The sequence below is a fragment of the Seriola dumerili genome, unplaced genomic scaffold (genome assembly GCF_002260705.1).
Source record: "Seriola dumerili isolate Sdu_G_001 unplaced genomic scaffold, Sdu_1.0 BDQW01000050.1, whole genome shotgun sequence".
In the NCBI taxonomy this organism is placed as follows: domain Eukaryota; kingdom Metazoa; phylum Chordata; class Actinopteri; order Carangiformes; family Carangidae; genus Seriola; species Seriola dumerili.
In genome coordinates, this window is record NW_019174305.1 from 3,733,606 (window position 1) to 3,756,579 (window position 22,974).

Genomic DNA, 22,974 nt, shown 5'->3' on the forward strand with positions numbered 1-22,974 from the left:
ACTTTATAATGACTCTGTCCGGACACAGGTGAACGAGGCCTTCCTGGGCCTGAGGGACGCCGAGGACAAAAGGGTGACAGAGGTCAGTTATTGTTATTTCACGTTCAGTCCTGGGCAGTGGTCTTAAATGAATTAGCGCAATTTGAATGTTCATTCGTCACAGATTTTTCAGATTTTCAAAGCTTTATTTATCTCATCTGCTGTCAGAGCACAGGAACCAATAGAAAAACATTGAGTGATAATTTTAGATAAAAGGATATACTGTAAGTGATGGAGAAATCATCAAGATACTAGGTATGAAAATTTAGGTTAGGGGGGTGGGGGTGAGGAATAGTTAACGAAAGCTGTCACATTGAATCTCAAATGATAACCTTTTGAAATGTTACAACTGCTCTGTAAATTGACTATCAAAATAAACCATTTATTGAAAGAGAGGGCCCCTGCTGCAGGGTTTTGCCAATAATTTTGAATGTTTGATTTAATGTGCTAGAACAAGCAGGTGCTCATCAATTGGAAGCAGTTTGTGTAAAGCAACCTTTAAATCAAATCCTTTGTGTTTTTTTTTTTTTTTTTCACAGGAGAATTCACAGTGATGACTAAAAGAAGGAAGAGGAATGTTGGTGTCTGAGAACCAGGTCACTGAACTCAAAGAATTGTGTATACTGATGCACACGCTGGATGCCGTTCACCAATTTACCTGTTTTTCTAAAGGGATATGATTGTACTTTTATACTGATAAACATTTACTGTGCAGAGTTGTATTTGTGAAATCACAGATTATGTATTGAATTAGCTTGTCTGACACATGAGGGACCAGTATGGTGACATATTTTATTGTGTACTTTTTCTTACCTTTTCATCACATTGGGCCTTTTCTAGCCAGACCATGCTTTGTAACAAATATATATATGTATATGTATGGGGTCCATAGGTCTGAGACCACTTTCCCATTGAATAAAGATTTTTTTAATAGCTTTTCATCATCACCAAGATAACTGGTTGGGATCAAATCAAGGACTAAACACAACTGTAGCAGAGAGGAAACAGTTTATTTACAGCAAAATGAAAATCTACAGTACACAGGAATTCTAAAAACTATAAATCTGTTTTAAAAAATTGCCTAATTTTCATTTGATTTTGATATGGATCATGGTTTTGTTTTTTCAGACATTCAGAATTTAATCAGTTTAGACTTTCTATCTGACAAACAGAACAAGAATTGACAGGACTGATTTGCCTATTTTTGTACGCTGCAAACTTCCAGTGGGTAAGTAGAGAAGGTTAGCTATAGCACAGGCGCTGCAGTGTGGTTTTTCATATAAATAGCTATTGAGAATGTTTTGCAAATGGTGCACAGCACTCCTTCAGTATTTTTGTACATAACAGCTGTTATTAAATACATTTGATAACTTTAAAGCCAATCATAAAGAGAATGAGATGATAAAATGAACCAATCAGAGGTCAAGATGGCCTAAACCAGTCAGGTCCATTTTTGCATCGACTGCTTTAACATCATTCACAATCCTTAAGCCTAAATAAAAAAACCTTTGCTCAAAGCTCATGTTCTGTTTTCGTTTGTTTGAATACAGTTGAATGAAATCATTCTGAAATCGTTAAAATGCTTCATGAAACCAAGAGTTTGACCAAAATCTTTAAAAGGTGGTCACGACAGGTACACAGTACATCCATTTTTTAAGTATTAAGGCTATTAGCTAGCATATCAATGAAAAAGGTAATATCATTCAATATAAAGAAGAAACAAAAGCCATGCAGGCCTACCCATAATACACCTGGTAGCAAACCAAGCAGAAAACCAGAGCAAATACAAAGGACACCTCATCAACTATAACTGCAAGTTAGATTATTTTTTTTCTGCTTAGCTGAACTGAAAGCTGTTCATAGTGAGAATTTGCTGAGTCAGTTTCATGGCACTCAGGCCTTGGAAACTCTTAAAAATGCTATAAATTTTACAGAACTGATGGACATCAATGAAAATCTTTATTCATCCCTGAAGAACTTGCTCCTATAGATACACAACTTTTGCTGGACAACAATAAAAGTGGTGTCACCTAAAAAAAAAGAAAAAGAAAAAAAGACCAACAAACAGGTACATTAAATGGTTTTTCAACAGCCACCACTGTGATTTCCTTAGTGTCCAATTAACAGTGATCCTTTGTCTCTGTATGTAAACACCATCTCCACACTTCCTCTATCATATGCAGCAAAGTAACTTATGGTTTACACCATGTACTGTGCGTTGCTAAACAGTAGTCCCAAGTCTTAAGTGCTTGAAACAGGAAGGCATTCTGAAGAAAAACCCTGAAAGAAGGAATCATTTCTGCTGGAAAACATTCCCACACCTTGCATTGAAATAATGCATAAGACTGGTTATTTTAACCCCTAATGTATCACAAAGACGATGTGTAAAGACGAACGACTGCCTGGACGTCTTAACCTCTCTAACACAGACACACATGAATGACCTAATAAAAATATACTGTATCATCATTCCTTCATTAAGAGTGATGTGTGCTCCTTCGTTGTCAGAAATACATTCTATTTGATGATCAATTATAAATGATAAGGTTGCTATTTAATATTTAACCAAATTAAGTGGTATAAAAATCCTTTCCTTAGTGCAAATGTCTAAATTAGAGCTAAATTGAGCAGCAAATAATAATCATACATTGCTTGATTTTAAAAGCCAAAAACATCAGATTCTACAGGCACTGGAGTCTGCATAAAAAAAAAAAACACAATTCAATCACAAAAGAAGGTTGGACAGAGAGCTACTTCACTTTAGTAGTTTTGAGGTGATGACTGAAGCACTAAATCTGAAATTCTCCTTCATAGTTCTCCTTCAAAATGACGGTAATAGTGTGAAAATATGACAAAATGAGCAAAATAAGAGTCTCGCAGAGCAGAGCTGCAAACCATCGAGGAACTAAGTCCAGAGACAGAAAAACAACTTAGATCCCTACACCCTGACAGCTGTCAGAGAATGAGGGCAAGGCAGCACAGGTTCAGTCTTTACTCTCTTCATGAGTGTGTGTGTGTGTGTGTGTGCTTATGTCCATGTCCACTGTGTGTATACTGCATATGTGCGTAGATTCCTCCTAGAAACCAGTGGAGTGGACGCTGGGGATCGGGTAGAACTTGGAGATGCGGCTCTGGTTGGAGGGGTTAAGGCACTCTGACTCGCCGCTCATCTTAAAGAACACTTCCTGTTCCTGCAGCTTCCTGGCAAACTCTTCCTCCAGCGCCTGCACGACACACAGAAAAACATGTAAGTTTTACATGCTAATTTACCCTTCTATTTGTTGAACCAGGTAAATGGATTTCAGCCAGTGTTATAGCCAGTCTTGCATCAACATGTGTCTCATGTGGTCCACAGACAGAAGAGAGGTTAAAGTTTTTTAAACTCTCTACTGTGAGTAAATAAAAACTGATAAAGGGTTATAAGATTGGTCTGTCCCATGTGAGCCTTTGAAATTGTCACAACAAACTGTTGTATTCGTTCCAAGCATTCAAACAAGTATCTGTTCTACTGACCGAATGTGCGATCACTGAGCAAAGTGGCTTCTTAATGTTTCTGCTACCAAGTATCTGACCATGTCGTGAGTGTATTCATCACTGTTTTAGAAAAGCAGGTCATGGTTCTCTGCCTGAAAAGAATGGATTTTTCTCCCCGGGTTGAGAACGAGTTGTTGCCTCAAGTGGAGGAGTTTAAGTATTTCGAGGTTGTTCACGAGTGACGGCAAAATGGAGGGTGAAATTGACCGGTTGACTGGTGCTGAGCCAGCAGGCACTGCACTCGACCGTACTTGCCGGAAGGCAAAGCTTTTGATTTACCAGTTGATCCCAGTTCCGACCCTCATGTGGTCATGAGCTTTGGCTGGTTCGGAAGGGTGGCTGGGCTCACCCTTATAGATGGGGTGAGGAGCTCAGACATCTGGAGGGAGCTGGGAGTAGAGCTGCTGCTCCTCCTCACCAAAAGGAGTCATTTGATATCAAACTGAGGTCAAAAAATTTGAGGTCAAACTGTCGGAGGCCCTGGGGTAGACCCACAATACACTGGAGACTTTATATATCTGGACTGGGAACGCCTCAGAGTCCCCCAGGAATAACTGGAAAGCGTTGCGGGGGAGAGGGGCGTCTGGACTACCTTGCTTAATCTGCTGCCACCGTTATCCAACTCCGGATAAGTGATATAAAATAGATGGATGGATGGATGGAGGCGTTATTAGCTAAACGTCCTGTTAATAGAAACTGTTTGTGATAAATCATTTTGAAAGAGCAACGGCCAATGAGGAAACTTAACACTGCCAACAGTGTAACTTCATGACCCAGTCACATGACATTCAGCTGACCAATGGTGTGACTCGATCACACTCACAGACAGTCGTGTCTATAGGGCTGGCCCTGCTGTTGCTGTCCAACCAAAAATAAATAAATAAATAAATCCAATCAGTTCCATGACAACTGGAAAACTCCATCTGCTGATGAAGATCATGTGATATGATAGCTTGATAGATTGATAGCTCCACACACAGCTAGCATGCAGCTTGTTAGATGACCATAAGTAGACCATAGTGTTGGTCTGAGAGTCTTTAGTATAAAGATAATGGGTTGACCGTGTTTTCAAAAAGGTGAAAACAGAACAAGATACTTCACCTTCTTCCTGGGTCGTAGTTTCTCCCTCCACTCCTTCAGCTCCAGGCTGTGCTCCTCATCCAGCTCCTTCAGTTTCTGGGTCTCATGTTCAATCAGCAGGTGGCACTTCTCATTCTGAGACACACACAGGGAGGTACAGTATTAAAAAACATGTACATAGTGGATAATAATTGCCCAAAAACACATTTTAAATGTATGAGTTTTCCAACAAAAGTTAAAGTTTACGTTTCTTTTATATCTTTACCTGCAGCTGCTGAAGCTCTCGAATGTTGGTGTCGCACTGCAGCTGCAAATCTCTCATCTGGTTCTCATGTTTCTGGTGCTGGTGGAGTCTCTCGTTCTTCTGTCTCTTCTCTTCCTGAGCTGCAAACTGGAAAACACAAATACTATTAGGCTTCACAGCTTATTCCTTTAAATGTGACATGACTGTGTATTGTTGAGATTTCCATCCGCCACAGGACAAAAGAAAAGTGGTTCAATTTCATTTCTGCCATTGTCCATATCGCTCAGGTCATCACCTGTTTGATCTTCTCCCTCTCCTGCTCGGGGGTGATGGCAGCTCCAGTGATGCGAAGGCTCTTCTTGAACATGGCCATGCGGGTCTTGGCCTCACTGCGCTGGATCTTGGGCAGCCTGGCTCTCTCCTGCGTCTGCTTGTTCTTCATCTCCTCGATCAGACGCTGGTTGTAGCGCTGCATCTGTTCCATCTCCTGCACAGGGCACGCACAAACAGGTATGAAAGATGGAGGGAGTTAAGAGAGCAACTTTTTCGACCTTTACTTTTACGCTGAAGGAATTTATAAGATATTATTTGAGGCCAGTTTTTCTGAAGTTGGAAGAACCCATGTAAAAGAACTGAAGTAGACCAAGGCTGCCATCCAGTCTCTACCTTCTCGTGTCTCTTGAGCAGCTGGTGTCTCTGCATGAAGTACTGGTCTTTGAGTTGCTGTTTGAACAACTGGTGTTTCTCCTGCAGATGGCGCTCTTCCAGCTCCCACATAGCAGCCTCCCGTGCTGTACGCAAACACACAAGTGAAGAGAAGACAAAGCTAAATGATTGCACAGACGACCCATTCATAGGCTTATTGGACAGTAATGTCTTGAGAGCAGCTTCAGTACATGGTCTGCAGTGGAGAGGAACATGATGGTGCAGAAGTGCTGAAGTTACCTCATTAGCAGCAAATGGCTGGGTGCTTGAGATACTTATATTAACCAACATCAGCTTTACTACTGAGGTTTCAGCTTTCAAGCTTTGAACTATCTCACAATTTCTTTTCCCTGGGAAAGCTCTTTAAAAGCAGTGACAACCTCCCATGACTTGCTTCACTGAGCATTTCCGAGAAGTATTGTTTGTGCAGCTCCTGGCATATTATGCATGGGATTAAGTCGCAGGCAGCACTAACTGCTAACAGGCTGCTGTTCACTGCAGTCATGTCTGCAGGGGCTGCAGTTGACGTTAGCAGGGATGTGATCCGAGAGTCTCCCTCTACCTCCAAAGAGAGCTTGTTTACTGCTGATACAACTTACTACAGACGAAACAAAACTAACTGGACAGATGTGAAGGAAAAATAAAAATACTTGCTACCAGCCAAAGAAGATTTGCAAATAATGGTAGCATTAACCTGCTTGAAGTAAGAAATAAGTTGGATTTATTTAGTGGCAGCACCTGAATGATTGTGATGTGGTAAAACCTGCCAGTAGCCAGACCACGGTTTAAAGAAATACCAAAAAAATATTCGCAAATGCTGTTTGATCCTAACCTTTGTTTTTTTTTTTTTTAATGATGATCATGCACTCAGAATCAAAAGTGAAACATATCTAGCTATTTTTGTTTAAATGTTAAGACTGCTGAATGACTTCCTTAACAAAAAACTACATGATGCCGAAGCAACATTAGTGTTCATTTGGAATTGGGTTTTGTGTGTGCGACAATTTCTGTAATTTTCTGAAAACAATGATCCAACATTCACACCCACATCACGATTTCACTGTGCAGGCGAAGTGAGAAAGTAAACTGGGTTTGATCTTCTCTCTCTATCTCTGTTTTTTTTCCATCATTTGTTACACAATTTGTGCTATTTTTCATCTATACAATGTGCTTTCTCATCACAATGGAAATCAAATGTGTTTTTATATTTGTTCTGAGAGCCACAGTGAGAGAGAGACAGGAAAGTCAGGGCGAAAGAGATGGGGATGACATACAGCAAAAAGGCCACGGTTTGGACTCGAACCCGGGCCGCTGTGGCTAAGACGAAGCCTTTATGGTCCCTATCGAACGTTAGAAAGTTGTAGCTGGAAGAGGTATCTGACACTATCCAACAGTCGGACATGCAGCTCAGACAGAATATAAATCCATCTTAAGTTCAACAAACAAAGAAACTACCTTCAGTCACACATGATATGAATCATCTGGTGGGATTTTCTTTTTACCTCTGAGAAGCTGCTGCTTGTGGTTGAGACAGTCTCTCTCGATGGTGGCGAGCTCATGTTTGTGTTGCTGGATTATCTTCTTTAGAGCGCTGTCCAGATCCTGCTGCTGCTTCTGAAGAAACTCTTGTTCCTGGACCCAGAATGACACAGATTATAAATACCTTTCAGGACTACACTACACAGGTCCAGCTAACAACCTCAGTATCTGGACTACACAGAGAATCTGAGGCAGGCACTGAACATCCATCCACAACAATCATGACAAATCTTGGGCTTCATTAGTGAAGCACCTTTTATACTGACAGGAAGCACCTTTCCTGCAACAAAAAAACTCGAGTAGAAAAGGTTTTATGAGGCGAGCTGAGTGTGTGATTTAGTGTGTTTGTGTGTGTTTGCTGGCCTATAGGCTTCCTGCCAAGTTTACTTCAGGCTAAACACAGCTTGAGCTGATGAACCAGACAGTTACAGCTGGCAATACTGTTTCACCTGCTTGTCAGTCACATTAATCCGGCCTACTTGGCTCGGCTAACCTGGAGGAACCTGACATTTAACACTCTGATAAAGCACTCAGTGCTGCGCTATAAACATTTTCAAGCTCTATTTTGCTGCATGTCTTTAAATGTCTGCAAACTACATTATGAAAAATAAATTATTTAAAAATTAGCATGTTCTTAGGTGAAAAGTAAAATTAATAAAAAATTAACAAAAAAAAACAACCTGTAAAACCTTTTTAGTGCCAGGTACTTAACTTTAGGTACTGTCCAGTTCCAAATACTCTCCTGATCCACTGGAGAACAATACTATAATGTGTACCATCCTCCTTTCTATGATATACTATAATTATCTATAATATACAGCATTTCATTTTCAGCAGTAAACATTCATCTCAGTATGACCACATAAAGAGATTTGTTGATAGCATAGCACTACTTTAGCTTCGTGTTGACCCTGGTGGATATAGAAAAGACAGGGTTTGTGTGTGTGTGTGTGTGTGTATGTGTATATTAAGAGTAATGATTCATGCTTTAGGAGACACATGAAAGAGGCCAGATCCCAAATTTGAGGAGGCATTAAAACACACATGGGGGGGTTTCACTTACATCCTGTATGGGAGCGTTGCACAGGGTGCACGAGGACAACTGAAAGGACTGAATCATAACATGGGCCACTCCCTGTGGATCACAGTACATTACCCCGTTGCACATTACACTAAACACTGCACACACAATTAAATTCTGAACCTGTGGTGTGCACTGCAAAGTCAGGTAGGAAGGTTTGGAAGAGTGAGGAAAAGTCTGCAAAAAAAACGGCATCAAACAGCTCAATAAATGACTGTTGGCTCACTGCTTTCAACAAAAGACAGAGGAAGAGGTCAAAGTTCAAAATCCACTGCAAACCGAGCCCTCATTATTACCTCCTGTGGTGGGGCTTGGATAACATCCTCTTTAATACGTTTCATGATAGCATTTTTCACATGCTTTGGAGAAAGTCCCATTTCCTGTTTGCCCTGTGTTAGGGCAGCAATGAGCAATAAGATGGAAATAAAATGAGACAAACGTTGAGGTAAGATTAGAACTACGTGAAAAAATAAATGAGAAGTGGCAGCGCAGACTGATTTAGCTCCTGCATGGCTGAACAGAGGTTATGTAAACACTTATGAGAGATCAGAGACGCGTGTGTACGTCTAAGTATCAAGACAACCTGCTATAAATAGGAACCTTATAAGCTCTCCAGTCCACCTGATAGCCAGGTAAAAAAAAAAAAAAAAAAAACGTGAAAGGAAATGAAAGGCAGCAGAATGAGGTGGTCCACATGCTCACCTCTTTCTTGCGGTTTTTCAGCATGTTCTGGTACTTGGCCAGCTCTTTGTCCTGCTCGGCTTTGATGCGTTTGGCCTCGTCCCTGAGCCGGTTGGTGTGCTCCTGCTCCAGCCTCTCGATCGTCTGCTTCTGCTGCCGCTCCAGATTCTCCACCTCCTGGTCATACTGACGCTTCTTACTCTGGAAGTACACGGAGGGTCATGTCATGTCAAACCAGCGGCTCTAACAGAAGAAGCAATTCTGTGCTTTGTGCTTTCACTGTGTTAAATCAAAGAGACATTTTCAGAAGGCAGAAAAATAACAAAATCAATATTAAAACAGCAGATACAAAGAGGACTCATACAAAACTGAGAGGCCATTAGCACAGTGTGTGTCACTGTTGAAAGAGATCTGACAATAACCTTTGTTATGTAACTTTTCAGTGGAATATGAAGCAATTCAAAAGAAGCTAAATAGGAACTGCATGACCTGCTGATGGGCACAGGCTCTGTCATAAACACTGCAGAATATTTAATGTAATTCAATGGATAGAAAATAGGAACATGGCAAACTACATATAGGAATATTCCAAAAATTAACAGTATGGTTGCTACAGTCCTGACCACCATAGTAATGACCGTTGGATTAAATCAAGTTATTCTTCACACAGTAACATGACAAGTGTGTCATTCACAAACTGCCCGTGTCCAAGGCTCATTCACACACCAGGTATACTGAGAAAATGGTGTTGTGCAAATTTGTGACGGCGTTTTCACTCAGCTCATTACACAGTCAGCTCCTGGACTGCGCCTCATACTGAACCTCCAAGATGCACACTCCAACAAATAGCAAACCCCCTTAAATGCAAATGCAACGAGGAGCGAAGCACCCGCTGCAAACACTGGGGGAAAATGCATCACATCTGCACCGAAAAAACTGTGAAAAACTCCCAGTACATCTGGCCCTCACGATTTCAAAGAAGCACAGAATCTGGATCCCTATGCAAAGGCGCAAAGTAACACGCAGATGAGTCATCCTCTTTTACATTTTTTCCCCACATCTGGATGGGTTTTTGTTTGCAGAACGTCAAAGCAAACCTTCACTTAACAACCACAGAATGAGCAGAATGAGTCTGTTTTTTTCCATGTCCAGGTGAGGTGATCCTTATGATCCACAACAGTTTCCCTGTGGTGGTGTCTCCAAATTTACTCATTACACATTACACAATCTCCTTGAGTTGAAAATTAGCAATAGTAGTTTCATGCTCTGTACTCGAACTGTGTTAAATTGCATCGTCCCTCTTAAACTGAAAAATAGAGAAGTTGTGTGGACCTCAGGATAAAGTGAAGAGCACTGAACCAATTCACAAAAAATGATCATAATTGAGAGTTCATGGAGGGTTTTGGATTGCTGCCAAACTCTTTTTCAGTTTCTCAGTCTTTTCAGACTCAGTCAGTTCTTCGAGGGCTGTTTCAGGGTTAAGACTTTGTTTTAGGTAAGAAGGTTAGAATAGGGTTTTATTATGTCAGTTAGGGTCCTGAAAAGCATGTCAGCAGATGTTCATTTCTTTACACTTCAGAAGCCGATGCAACAGCAGCACTGAATTGTCCTGGAACTGATTCTGACACATTTATATTGTCGAGGCCATAAATGAGCTGAGAGACTGAAATGATGGTCGTGTATCAACAAGGTTGAGACCAACTGGGAGAAACTTAGAGAAGACTGAAATGAAAATCAAAGGAACTGGTTGTGGTCGTTTAAACCAAAGTGTTGCTGCCTCAGCTCTAACAGTTCTGGTCGACTGACTCACTGTAGTCTCCTGCTCGAAGCGGCGGTAGGTCTGTTCCTTTTGCTGCTGGAGCTTGTTGCTGAGCTGCTGCTGGGCCCTCTGCTCCTCCTTCTGCAAGAGACGCAGCTCCCTCAGCTCCTGGCGCCTGGAGAAGTGAAGGAGGAGGCAAGAAGGGAGCGGAGGAAGAAACAAAAGAAAGATTATGGTAATAATTCTTTTTCAACAGAGAGCAGGTCACTGTGGGGAACAGATGTCACCTTTAATGAAGCTTTGCTGAGTTCACTAATATACACACTAATATTTCCGGGGCAACTCATTTCCCTAGTATCTGCATGAAACTGATGCCTCAGTACCTCAGGAATCTCATCTCCTCATTCTTGGTGTCATTGTCAGTGAGGATCTTTGACGTAGTCACACTGACTTCCACTCCATCCACGATGAATTTGCGAGTCTTTTTCAGTGTCTTCTTCTGACGTTTGGTGTCCTGGAAAAAATCATTTACATAAACTGTATATCTGCAGCTCGGCAGGTCTGTCATAACACAGCTTCTGGTATTGTAAAGACAGGATCTGACAGAGCTTCAAGAAAAATCTATTCTGGCATTTGATTGTGTTCTGTGTGTGTGTTACCTGAATGGAAACAGATCCAGGCTCTTTAGTTTTGGACAGAAAGCTTGAGATGGACAGATTTAGGTCTACGCTGCTGTTATCTGCAGCTGAGCCGCTCCCTGAGTCTGAATCTCTCTCTTTGTCATCCTTGGCTTTGTCCGGAACTTTCTTCTCATCTTCTGCATTTATTTTATCCTTTTCTGTGGGTTTCTCTCCATTCTCCTCTTTTGGGACAACCTTATATTGCTCTGGTAGTGTCACTGTGACCTTTAGATGTTTGTACCGGTCCTCCTCCTCCTCTTCCTCCTCCTCCTCCTCCTCCTTCACCTCCTCTGCTGGTGTGTTACATTCCTCCACTACAGCCACCTTTTCCTCCTGAGGAGCCTCAATGACCTCTGAGCTCTCTGTGGTGGCCTCCTGATTGGCGGGAACCTCGGCTGTGTCAACTTCCTTTTCATCCTCAACAGCTATCTCGAGCTGCTGCATTTCCTTAACAGGTGCCTCTGGTTCAGTCTCTTCTTCTGGTGAGGCAACATCTGCTTCTGCCTCTGCCTCTGGAAGCTTTTCCTCAACAGGTTTCTGTTCTAGCTGTCCATCCTCAGCTGGAGTGTTTGGAGCCTCCTCTAGGCTCTCCTCTGCTGCAGGGGCGGCAGGCTCCTCCACAAAACTAGTGTCCACCACATGGTTGGCCACAGTGACATCAGTGGGTGTTGGCACAGGGGGAATTGGCTCAACCTTCTCAGGAACAGATTCCAAGATGGACGGAGAGAGGGGGATCTTTTCATCCTCTGAGCTGGCGACGCTGACATCAGATGGGGCGCGTTTGTGGCCCTGAAGCAGATGTAGAAATAACAGAGAAGTTAGTAAGGTTGGTTTTTTCAAAAGCCAGAAAACAAAATTGGTAGGCTGACTGAAAACTGTTCAATTCCAGCAAAGGAACTTTGCTGGATATTATACCCCTCTATCCTTCTCCACATATTTCCAGTTTCTACCCCTTGGAAAAGGCAAAAGTATCCCCCAAAAAAATCTTAAAGCAAACAAACACAAACAATAAAAAACAAAATCACAGGTTCCTTTACAATGAATCTAAAATCACTTCTAATATCAAGCTGCAGATTTGCTGCTTTACTTTGTTTTCTATGTGGAAAATGAAATATGTTTGGACTGATGTGATGTGAATATGTGAATTTGTATCTAAGTAATAGGCCAAATATTATAGACAATGATAATATAATGATAAAATAATTGGAGGATTAATCAGTCATGAAAACAATCCCTAATAAGCCCCTAATTACTTTATATAGAACCACGTAAATGTATTCAACAGACTCACAGCAAATCATAGACTGGTAAAATGAAAAAACGAACAAAAATAAATAAAACAAACAACAAACGCAGTGTTTTCTCCTGGAGGACAAGACGTTTCTCTCAACAGTGCCAAAGCAAACCTTTTGCTTGTTGATTTTAGTTACGTTCACCCACCAGATGTGTCTCTGTTTCTTCCTCCTCCTCTTCCTCTTTGTGCTCTTCAATCTCCTCTGTGACCTCAGCCTTCGCCTCAGCTATGAGCTCCCTAAGTGGCTTGCTGTCCGTCACACTGGTCACAAATGAATGCTGTGCAAAAGACAAAGAAAAATAACCAGGGTTGTCAAGTAATTAAAAAAAACAAATCAAATTAATGACATGCTTTGTGATGAATTCATCTAAATTAATTGCATATATGTGAATATTTGTCGCGAGAAGCAGGTGAAATACTGCACCAAATCATAAATATACAAATGTAAAGCGTTCTGGTGCTGAAGCTCCATCAGTGCATCAGTCCCTGCAGAGTTTTTGCCTTTTGCTGTTTTTGTGTTTTATGACTGTTTCATGTTTAAAGTTTTCGGTCAAGTCAGCCGCAAAACTCATTGTAGTTTTCCCCATAATTGCTGGGCCACACCGAAAAAGAGGAGGTGAAAGAGCAAGTTGAGATCACCCGCTGATTCCTCCTCTGAATTGTCCTCATCAGAAATGTGGGACTTTAGCGACACAAGAGGGTCTGAATGATCTTCTCTTTTGAAGTGAATTGATAGTTTGATTTGTTGTCCCCAACGGGCCAAGAGAAAGAGCTGACGGACCAGGCACAGGCAGACGACATCCCGCACACAACTGTCAACATCCCCAATGGTGTCAAGGGGAATGAAGAGTGTGTTTACTCTAAATTCATTTTTAAATGATGTGTTATTTAATAAGATGAATAATTGAAATGAATGCGCTATTTAGACAGTTCTGAAAATAACATGGTTATAAATCAAGATTCAGTTTAAATATCAGCACACAGTGCATGGCATATGCTGTGGTAAACATTTTTCCTGCTGCAGTAAAAGCTCTGCAACCTGCCGGGAATGAACCCCATAGATTTTGGGATGTAAACTGCTCACAGCGTTAAAACACTGCCGCTTTTTTGACGACATAAGACACAACAAAGTGAATCCAACAAACACGCATTAAACAATACAGGCTGAATATTGCAAACTTTCTTTTTTGCATCCTTCAGTTACTCTGTCTCTCTTGGGGATTTTCACCTGTCTGTCTGAGAGCACTTCACAATAAACAAATAAATAAATAGATCAGAAAACTTCTTTAATGCAGAGCCGGATAAGACTACAAACACGACATATCTCTTGTCAGCCTCACCTTCTTCGGTTTAGAAATCTGCTGAACGTATTCTATGGCAGGCCTGAGAATATGCAGCTTCTTTGATATCAAAACCTTCATCGGTGGCAGGCCACTATTTTGTATTTTTAAGCCCATCGAGTCTTCTTCTGCGCAGAACAATCCTTCAGCTGCAGAGATGTGCAGTATTTCCTGAGTCTGCGTGTGGATGTGTCCTTACTGGCTCTCTGTAAGTAAGTGGCTCGGACTTGGCCGAGCACCTTAAACCCTATGGAAAAAGAAAATCCTGCTCTGCTGACGTCAGCTCAAGCACAAAGGGATGAGTGTCAGTCTTGCCAGGACACGCGGTTACCGAGCAGGTAAACAGATGTCGTCTAGGACTCTGGTGCTTATGCTCTGAATGGCAGCTGGTACATGGGTATGGGATGGGGAACGAGGATTATCAATTGATTTAAATGGCTAGGTACAGGGCTGTGGGAACTGATACGACAGTCAAAAAGGGGTTCAGAACTTGAGAGTGAAAACGATGTGTGAATGTTGAAGAAAAAGGCACCTGTAGAAGTTGTGTCGGGTTCCACCTGTTGTCCACATTCTTGTCCAGACACCGCTTTAGGAAATCACTGAACTCTGGAGACCTAAAGGGTGGAAGTGGCAAAAAATAGACTTGTCCGTGGTCTGTTTCTTCCAGCACATTTAAAATGTATTGCTCTGTATGGCTGAAATGTCTTGAAAACTGACAAATATCTAAGGTGCTCAGTACAAGGATGCAAAACTAAGTGGAATGGGCATTTAAAAGGGTAACCCAAAGGCTTGCTCATCCTTGTCCCCGACAGGACAATAAAGCTTCGCGCTGTGACTCACCAGCGTGACGGCTGCATCAAGGTAGGAGGATCGGACTTGGCTATTTTCAGCAGGACTCTCATGGGGTTCATCTCGTGATTGGGCGGCTCAATCTGCGCCAGCTCAATCAAGGTGACCCCGAGAGACCAGATATCGGCCTTGTAGTCATATGGACGGTCCTTGGACGTCTCGCACATCACCACCTCGGGAGCCATCCTGGAAGGAAAGAATGGAAATCATTGAGATGAGATGTAGAGTTCATGGATGTTTCTGTATTACAGAAAAACTGACAGTGAGTAATAGTGGATTTTTTTTGTCTAAACTGGGCTAAAAGGGATTTTTAATGACTATGAAATCATTTTTGATTTGATTTCCACTCACCAGTAAGGCGTTCCAATGAAGGAGTCTCTCCTCTGCAGCGTTTTGGTGTTTTTGGCGGACACACCAAAGTCAGCTGGAAGACATGTGATACAAGGCAAACCAGAAATTAAGTCAGCAGAACACACACATTCATTTTCCAACTGTAACCACACAAACCAAACAAGTCTAAAGTGAAAAACTGCAGCACAAATACTAATCTCATCAGTCCACTAAAGGAACACAAAATAACGCAGCCTAGGAAACCAAATGCTGTTATGACAGCCTTCCTACATTTGCATGATGACATCATGCCTTGTTTGCTTCGTGTGCGAGTAACGGCTCACGGGTTTCCTAGCAGGCAGTTGCACAGGCAACTCTGTGTGTGCGCTATGTCACTGGACAAAATGCTTGTTGTCAGTTATATGTGTGCAATGAGCCTGTTCCATCCACCAGCAATGACTCACACCGTTACTCTCAGTAAGCTACATTACTGCATCTGCAGGATACATGTGTGTGTGTGTGCACACACTGAGCAGCAGGACCAAACAACTGCTGTTGTGCATAACGGTAACTAATTGACATCATGTCTGCAAGAATCATGCAACAATAGACGTATGCAGAATATGTTACAGTGCATTTCTTTTACAGTTCCTCTTTTAAAGATGCACTGCACTTATTTCACACATGAAGTTCAGTTTACTTGTCAAAGAGAACTATTCACTATGCTGCGAAAACAGCTGAATAACATCTTTGTTGACTCTAGAGGAAGCTTTGTGAGAGGTGTGAGTAATTTGACTATGAGGTTTAATTATTGGCAGGATGCAGGGAGGTGTCTGATGAAAGATTACAAAGAGTTGCATTAGGGGGACGTGGGATCAGTGTTTCAAAGGGATGACCTTTTCTTGAGTCTAATATCACTTTCAGACTGCAGTCGTCTCAGTTCATGTAGGACCTGCGTTGGATCCATTCACGACACAGCACCTGATTCTCCCAGTTAACTCCAGTCTAGACTCCAGTCTTAACGGTTCTGTGTTCATCTGCACACTCCCTCCCACATATGCGCTGTCTATTTCTCTCTCCCTCTCTCTTTTTTTTTTTTTTGATGGGCTGGGCAAATTACATTTAAACGTCAATGTCCTTTAATTAATGTCCATTCCTGCTTCCTTCCCACACCAGTCCCACCCATGTTCAACCCTGACCGAGAGCAGGGCTGTGCAGGTGTGTCAGCTGACAGGGGCTGACCCATGCAGATAGGTCTCTCATACTGTGTCGGTCTGAATGGGGTATAAGTGCTGGGATGAATCAGGCTCCGCTGTTTCATTTCTGATGACTTTTTATTTAATATTTTATTCTTTAATAATACTGGTGTAACGGCCAAAAGTACAAAAATAAGTGTAACACTCTCTAAATATCCAGTAAACATGCCAATTGTCTGTGTCAAATCCTTCCGGAAATCTTCTGTAGTAGGAACAAGAGCAGCACAAGTTTACACAAAGTCCCAACATTCTGACTGTTCTACATGCATATAGTGTCATGCACGAGAAGGATCATGTGAACTTGTAAGCTTCTTGCATTAGAAAGGCTCAAAAATTAGCGTAACAAACTTCAAAGAGGTGGAGTTGTTTTTCTGATCTGATCATCTGATGATATCACACTCAACAGTTTTCACCAGTTCAGATAACTACATGTTTTTAGCCTGTGTGTGTGTGAAAAAGGGCTGTAAATGCCATTTCCAGCAGTTCAATCATGAGGAAACATGAGGAAAATACATGGAGACTATGGCTAAAGGCACATAGCCTACATTGCTAGACTGTGAACTAATTTATGATTTTTCCCTTTGAAAAAGTAAAAAAAAAAAATTATATGAGTGAACCAAGAAAAATGTACTTGAGAAGCGAGCCAGTTCACCCTGGTCCTCAACATTTCTGTGTGTATTACACAGCTTGCAGTTTTCTCCTCTCATCCTACAACAATATTCATTGAAGCATGTATGGATTGAGTCATACAGATTCTGGATAATATAGGAAACAGATTGAAACATGTACATCCTGGTGTTAACAGCTGGATCTAACTTTGACCTTACCCAGCTTGACATCACCATCCAGTGTGAAGAGGATGTTGCCGGCCTTCAGGTCTCTGTGGATGATTTTGTTGTCATGGAGGTAGACGAGGGCCTGCAGAGTCTGCTTACACACCACCTTGATCTGAGGCTCTGTCAGGGGTCTCTCTAGTTCTGCAGAGAGGCCAGGGTCACACAGACACATGCATAGGTGGTAACAAGGACTTTTTTGATGTCTTAAATTGGCCTTTTTTTTGTTACTTTGCTGTTTAGTGCTATTTCCTGAACAGTTTCCTTTTTTGTTACAACCTGTACTCAAAGAGGAAATGCTGACTCACCGAGCATGACAGCATCCACAGCCCCTCCTGCACAGAATTCAATGAGGATCTGCCAATGAGAGGGAAAAAATGACACACAGTCATGTGTTTTTTTTTTTTTTTAAACAGGTATTTGTTTATGTAAAAAGGCGCACATAACATAAAATAGTTGTTAATATTTAGATACTAGCAGTGAGCTATGCTACAAAATGTATTTCAAATGGAAGTGAGTGCAGGCCATTCATGAAGCACTGATACACTGGCTGAACCTAGTGAGCTCTAAACTCTATTGTGTGGGTCTGGAAGGTTCTGAAGTTCAGAGAGGAACCTCAGTGTAATTAGTTTACTGGAACATTCACTGTGTACACACAAACCTCAAAGGGCCTCATATCATCATCATCATCATCATCATCATCATCATCCTCTTCATCATGTGCCTAACTACTGCCCTGACTAAGGTAACTTGAGAATGAACCTTCACCGAGCCTGTGTGAATGAAACACTCAGCTGAGCCCTTAAAGGCATTTAGGAGCTTTCAGTGTGGCTGTTGCTGTAAGAGGATTGGCCCAGTTGGGGCCATTTTGTGGAAAGGGTTTCACACAGCTGCTAGCTAGCTTGGTAACTACATTGCCAGACCTTAGCCCTTATTCTGTAAATAGGATTAGAGTATCTAGGGTGTATGATTATGGCAGAAGGTATGGCAAAGCATCTGGAGCAGAGTGTCTTCATTGAGCTTAAACACAAGGCTAGCCTTATAGCATGATGCTAACTCACCGCTTCACACTGAGATTTGGGGAAGATTTAGCCGCATGTCAAACCTAAGAAACAGGAAGTAGATGCCCTTCTGCAATTTTGTTACCATTGAGAAACTCATTGTGGTTGATATGTTGGTTAACACCCTTGTTTCTGTGACAGGGTCAACCTGCAGGTTAAAAGACATGTCTTCTAAACAGCCTATTTCTTAAAAAAGATCAACTCTACAGTTTCACCAAGGTTCAATGGCATTCCATGATTGAGTTGAGCTTTTCAAGACTGCTCCCCTTCCAACAACAAAGCCCTTACAGGACATACAATGCCTCAAGTCTCAGAACAGTCTTGGCTATTCAAAACGCACACCATTCTAGTGTTTCTCTGTAGGCGTGCTGTTGTTTTAGTGGCTCTGCTGCTGTACAATGGCCCCCACAGTGATTTCTCAGAGTGGCAGCTGGCAGAGAGGAACCATGGGCCAGGGCTGTGGCTTCCTCTCACTTGTTTATTTGACACACACAAATACATGGAGAAGTATGCACCCGCATATTTTCTAATCCATTCATGTGTCACCGAGAGGGAGGATGTGAGACAGAATATGATATCACCTTTAAGTTCAAGGCCTGAAAGGATGAATGCCAGACACATCACAACAACCAAAGCATGAAAACAGACTCTAGGAAATGTTGCTGTGCAGCTGAAAGTGTAGCGGGGAAACAAAGGTCAGTGGATGACACCAATTTAATATGCAGTTATAAAGTAAACCACCTCCCAGACTCTCCAGGGATTAAGTGGAATGAAGCCTTTCATCTCCTGGAGGAAATGTCCTGGATACTCTCTCATCTTTGCACAAACAGGTGCCACACAGGTCAAGATAAGAATCAGCAGACAACCTCAATCAGGCTGTGACCATTGTTCAGAGGACAATGGAGAGGAAAAGGGTAGAGTGCACAATGAAATGTACTGAAATGAAATACTCAGGTAACCATGAGTGTTTATAATGACTTGACTGTGCCTTTAGATGCTTATGTACTTACTAAAATGGGTCAAGGCATGATACTTTCGATCAAGTCCATACTCTATTTCTAAATCTACCTTTTGTCTATATATTTCATCTGGTTTTGGGAGTATGAATTTCCAAGACAAATTTCAAGCTATGGCCCCAAGTAGAAATTAATGTCCTTTGCTGCTGAATGTGTTATTTGCTTAGATGACCATGATTAAATATTCTATGGTGTATATGACAGGAAAGAGAAAACCCCTGAATTACCGGTTAGACCAACCTGTAATCTACCTCAGTCACTGTGACTTCCCCACACACACTATTTATTTATTAATAAAGACTTCCCTTGTGTTCAGGCCTTGGATATAATTCATATCTACTGACAGAGGTTTGCTCCAGAGCCAAGGTAAAAGACACTAAGGTACTGTATCTACACAACGAATTAGTATTTACAGGAGCCCATCACTGATGCCCCAATGGTGTGAAATATATATAAAATTCAGACTTTGTGTTGCAACGAATAGACAAAATTCTGATAGTTTTCAAAGATTAAAGATTACCAAATACACATAGCTTTGTTTGGAGTCAGTACTGGCTACGGTGAGAAATAGAGGCATTTAAAAATGAGCTCATATCAAAAGCGTATATTATTGTTTATTCTTATTTATTATATACATTTATAAACTGGTACAATGATTAACAGCTCTAACGGCTGCTTGTTTCTGCTACTCATGTGAACTTTGGTTTCAATTTCTGATAAGAATAGTAGGACAGGAACTTGCATATACTGTGAAAGACTAAAAGCACAGTGATGCAAGCTAAAGGCATAGATAAATGTATGGGCGCCCATGGTGAGCCCATATTGTCATTATCAGAACAACAGGAAGTAATTCTTCTGTAATTTATAGAGCATATGTACTATGGGGGGAAATTTACTACCACATTTGCTCTTGTTTTTGTCTGAGTTTTAGGCTGCACAAGCTGCACTGCAAAAAACATTTACTGGATGCTCCATCATAACATCAAGATTGATCTAATGTGTGATTTAGAAAGAAGCTTTACTAGCTCAAACTGCTCTATTAGATCCATATTTTTCCCCCTGCTCGGAATACAGAGGAAACACTACTGACAATGTGACTCCAGAGAGCTATTCCCACTACTCACCCAGAGTTTGCTCTCATAATAGAAAGCATCAAGGAGTTTGACAATGTTTTGGTGGTCACAGGAGGCCAGGATGTCAATCTCCACCATGTAGTCCTCCAACTCTTCCTCGGTCTTTGTGTCAATAACTTTGGCCGCAGCTAGGATGCCCGTCTGTTTGTTCTGGGCCTGTAGGATGAGAGTGTTATTAGACTGCTGTATGGCCAAAGGAGTCATTTAACCCACCCTGCTACATCTTGCTTGGCTCATACTTTGGTCTAGTGCAGAAAATTTGTGTTTGTTCTTTCACATAATCATCAAGACTCATAGACACCAAACTTTGTTCATGTTGGACTTGACCTCAGACCTGCAATAAACACCTGACGCAGCCATTAAAAGGATCTTAAAACAATAAATAACACTCTGCTCTGGTGCAGGACCCAGTAAGTCACTAGAGCATGAGACATGTCTGGTTAGAGTGGAAATTTCTCCTGTTTGTTTGGGCTTCGCTGCGAGCAGGATGTGCTCAATGAAGTCGCTGCTGCGATATGGGATGTAGCCACTTCCTGGTGACCTGCCAGTGTGCCATGGTCAGCCATACACGCCATTAAAAAAAAATACAATCTACTCCTCAGTACTAAATCTGAAAGCTCATGTTTCTCTGTGAATCAATAGAGTGTGACGACTCTCCCATTGGTGCTTCAGAGGAGTGGTGCAATACAATTGGAATAGCTCAAAGCCCAGACATGTAAATATAATAACACTACAATTTACTATTTGCAGACATCCTTCCAGTACCACTGCCAGGAGCAAAAAAACATGAAATGCTTTCATATAATGATGATGATGAAGGATCTGTGTTTCTCCCCTCTTAAACTGTCGGTCTAGTTCATGTGAGCCTTGCAGGGGAATGCTGGGAAACTGGCAATCTGTGTGAGAAGATTATGCTTCATTTAAGTATGATACAAAGTAATGTGACTTTTTCAGAGGATCCAAAAGCAAAAGCAGGCTTTGGCAACAAGGAAAAAATAAGAACATGTAAAGTGGTTTTATCAGCCACAGACTTCCTGGTGTTGGACTTGGTAAAGCCCTCGTGCGTGATAAAATTTACTGTCACTCATGCAAATGAAGCTCCTGGCTCCAGCTATGCATTAGGGTCAGACCAAACAATGGCACTATTAAAATGATGACACAGGGTTTGGCTTTGACACTGGGGCAGCTTTCTGAAAATGTAAATGGGGAATAATTTGGTTGGTTTGTTTGCATAAACAATTCCTTGTTGTAGGTATGAGAATCTAAAAAGAGCTGATGGGCAGATACGATGAATATCTGCATGTATATGACCAAGGAAATGTTAACTTTGGTAAAATCCCAGCTTGGCTTGCCAAAGGAACCACTTTGTTAAGAAGTCAAGTTTCCAGCAACGGGTGGATCTGATGACATTTGATAGTCTGTCACATGCAAACAAAGGGAGAAGGGTTAGACAAATATCTTGGATAACTGTGAAGTAGGAGGTCAGTCATATTTGACACCACCTATGTCACAGAGCTGGTGCATTGGTCTGAAGATGGTGGGTGGGTCAGAGGAATACAAGATTGAGGTCACACTGCTAGCACGTTGTGTCAGGCATCAGAAAGAAGAATTGTTGGGAGTGGAGAGGATATAAAAGACTCAAAACACAAGTTTGCCACATTATAACAAACAGAGGAAAAACTATTCCCTACAAAGAGCAGCTTTGAAGGAGACCTACCTTGTACACTTTCCCAAAGGCTCCATCTCCCAATTCACCAATTATGTCCCATATTTCCTCTGGATTTTCATCTCTGCGCACATGTTCATACTGTTTCTTCTTCTTCTCAGCTCCCAATTTAAATATTTTACGGAAATTAAAAAATGACATACTGAATCCTGGGTCATTCAGTTAAGAAGTTCACAAAGGAATTCACTTTAAAACGCCAAAGTAGTGTCGGTTTCCTTCAATACTTTACTGTAGCATAAATGTTAGGAGAAACATATGTGTCCCATTAACTAGTTATAAATATCCGTCTGGTCAACACGGAATGTGGCTTTCATAATAGTTAGGATCAAAACCTAGCTTAGCTTTTGACTGTTTTGGCCAGTCCAGAGAACAGCTCTTTCGCACATCATGGGTCATTGTTAAACCCTAAAATAATAATGAAAGGTTAGCCTAGACGTGTTCTAGCATCTGAAATCTGCCTAAACAAGACTTTATTTTAATGCAAAGTACAACGCGAAGCTAGTCGTTGTTCTAACTCCTGACGACCCACTGGCCCGACAACCCTGTGAGCTCTTTCCACAACCAAAAGAAAAAAAACAAGATGAGTGGCGTTCGTCCAAATAGTTGTATTCCACAGGATTGTTAATCAGTTTCCTTGAGGGTAAAAAAGAGTACAGTTGATCCGCATATTAACATTCACTGAAATGGTAAAAACAGTCATCTTTCCGGTGCTGTGGGACGGGTTTACTAATCTAGCGGATTTAGTGTCTGTGCGCGTTCACGCTTGCGCGTGGCTGCTATGGTTCTTTCTCTTC

The 22,974-nt window shown here is 41.6% G+C and overlaps 2 protein-coding genes across 2 annotated transcripts in view; one reads left to right on the forward strand and one right to left on the reverse strand.

Annotated features, from left to right (window-relative positions):
* LOC111217898 (collagen alpha-1(XVII) chain-like) overlaps positions 1 to 2,754 on the forward strand; it is a 19,811-nt gene extending 17,057 nt beyond the window's left edge. The window contains exons 44-45 of the mRNA XM_022739920.1: positions 29 to 82; positions 579 to 2,754. Of these exons, the coding sequence (XP_022595641.1) occupies positions 29 to 82; positions 579 to 628 (104 nt within the window). The 3' untranslated portion in view covers positions 629 to 2,754. The remainder of the gene's footprint in view (positions 1 to 28; positions 83 to 578) is intronic.
* Positions 1,980 to 22,890, reverse strand: LOC111217881 (serine/threonine-protein kinase 10-like). The gene is made up of 19 exons (XM_022739898.1): positions 22,172 to 22,890; positions 20,446 to 20,610; positions 17,553 to 17,601; positions 17,239 to 17,388; positions 15,177 to 15,249; positions 14,817 to 15,011; positions 14,509 to 14,590; positions 12,783 to 12,914; positions 11,322 to 12,131; positions 11,046 to 11,176; positions 10,714 to 10,837; positions 8,925 to 9,104; positions 8,519 to 8,611; positions 7,105 to 7,234; positions 5,564 to 5,688; positions 5,193 to 5,384; positions 4,919 to 5,044; positions 4,675 to 4,788; positions 1,980 to 3,263 (listed from the first exon to the last, which is right to left on the reverse strand). Exons 1-19 carry the CDS (start codon positions 22,319 to 22,321, stop codon positions 3,117 to 3,119), a joined length of 3,168 nt encoding a protein of 1,055 aa, XP_022595619.1. The 5' UTR covers positions 22,322 to 22,890; the 3' UTR covers positions 1,980 to 3,116.
* Between the last annotated feature and the right edge of the window lie 84 nt (positions 22,891 to 22,974).

Excerpts from the sequence above, each read along its gene's own strand:
- LOC111217881 (XM_022739898.1), bottom strand. The coding sequence starts at position 22,321 with ATGTCATTTTTTAATTTCCGTAAAATATTTAAATTGGGAGCTGAGAAG. Across the intron at positions 17,389-17,552 it reads TGTGGATGCTGTCATGCTCG|AACTAGAGAGACCCCTGACA; the intron begins GTGAGTCAGCAT and ends GCCTCTCTGCAG. Across the intron at positions 8,612-8,924 it reads TGAAAAACCGCAAGAAAGAG|GGCAAACAGGAAATGGGACT; the intron begins GTGAGCATGTGG and ends GCCCTAACACAG.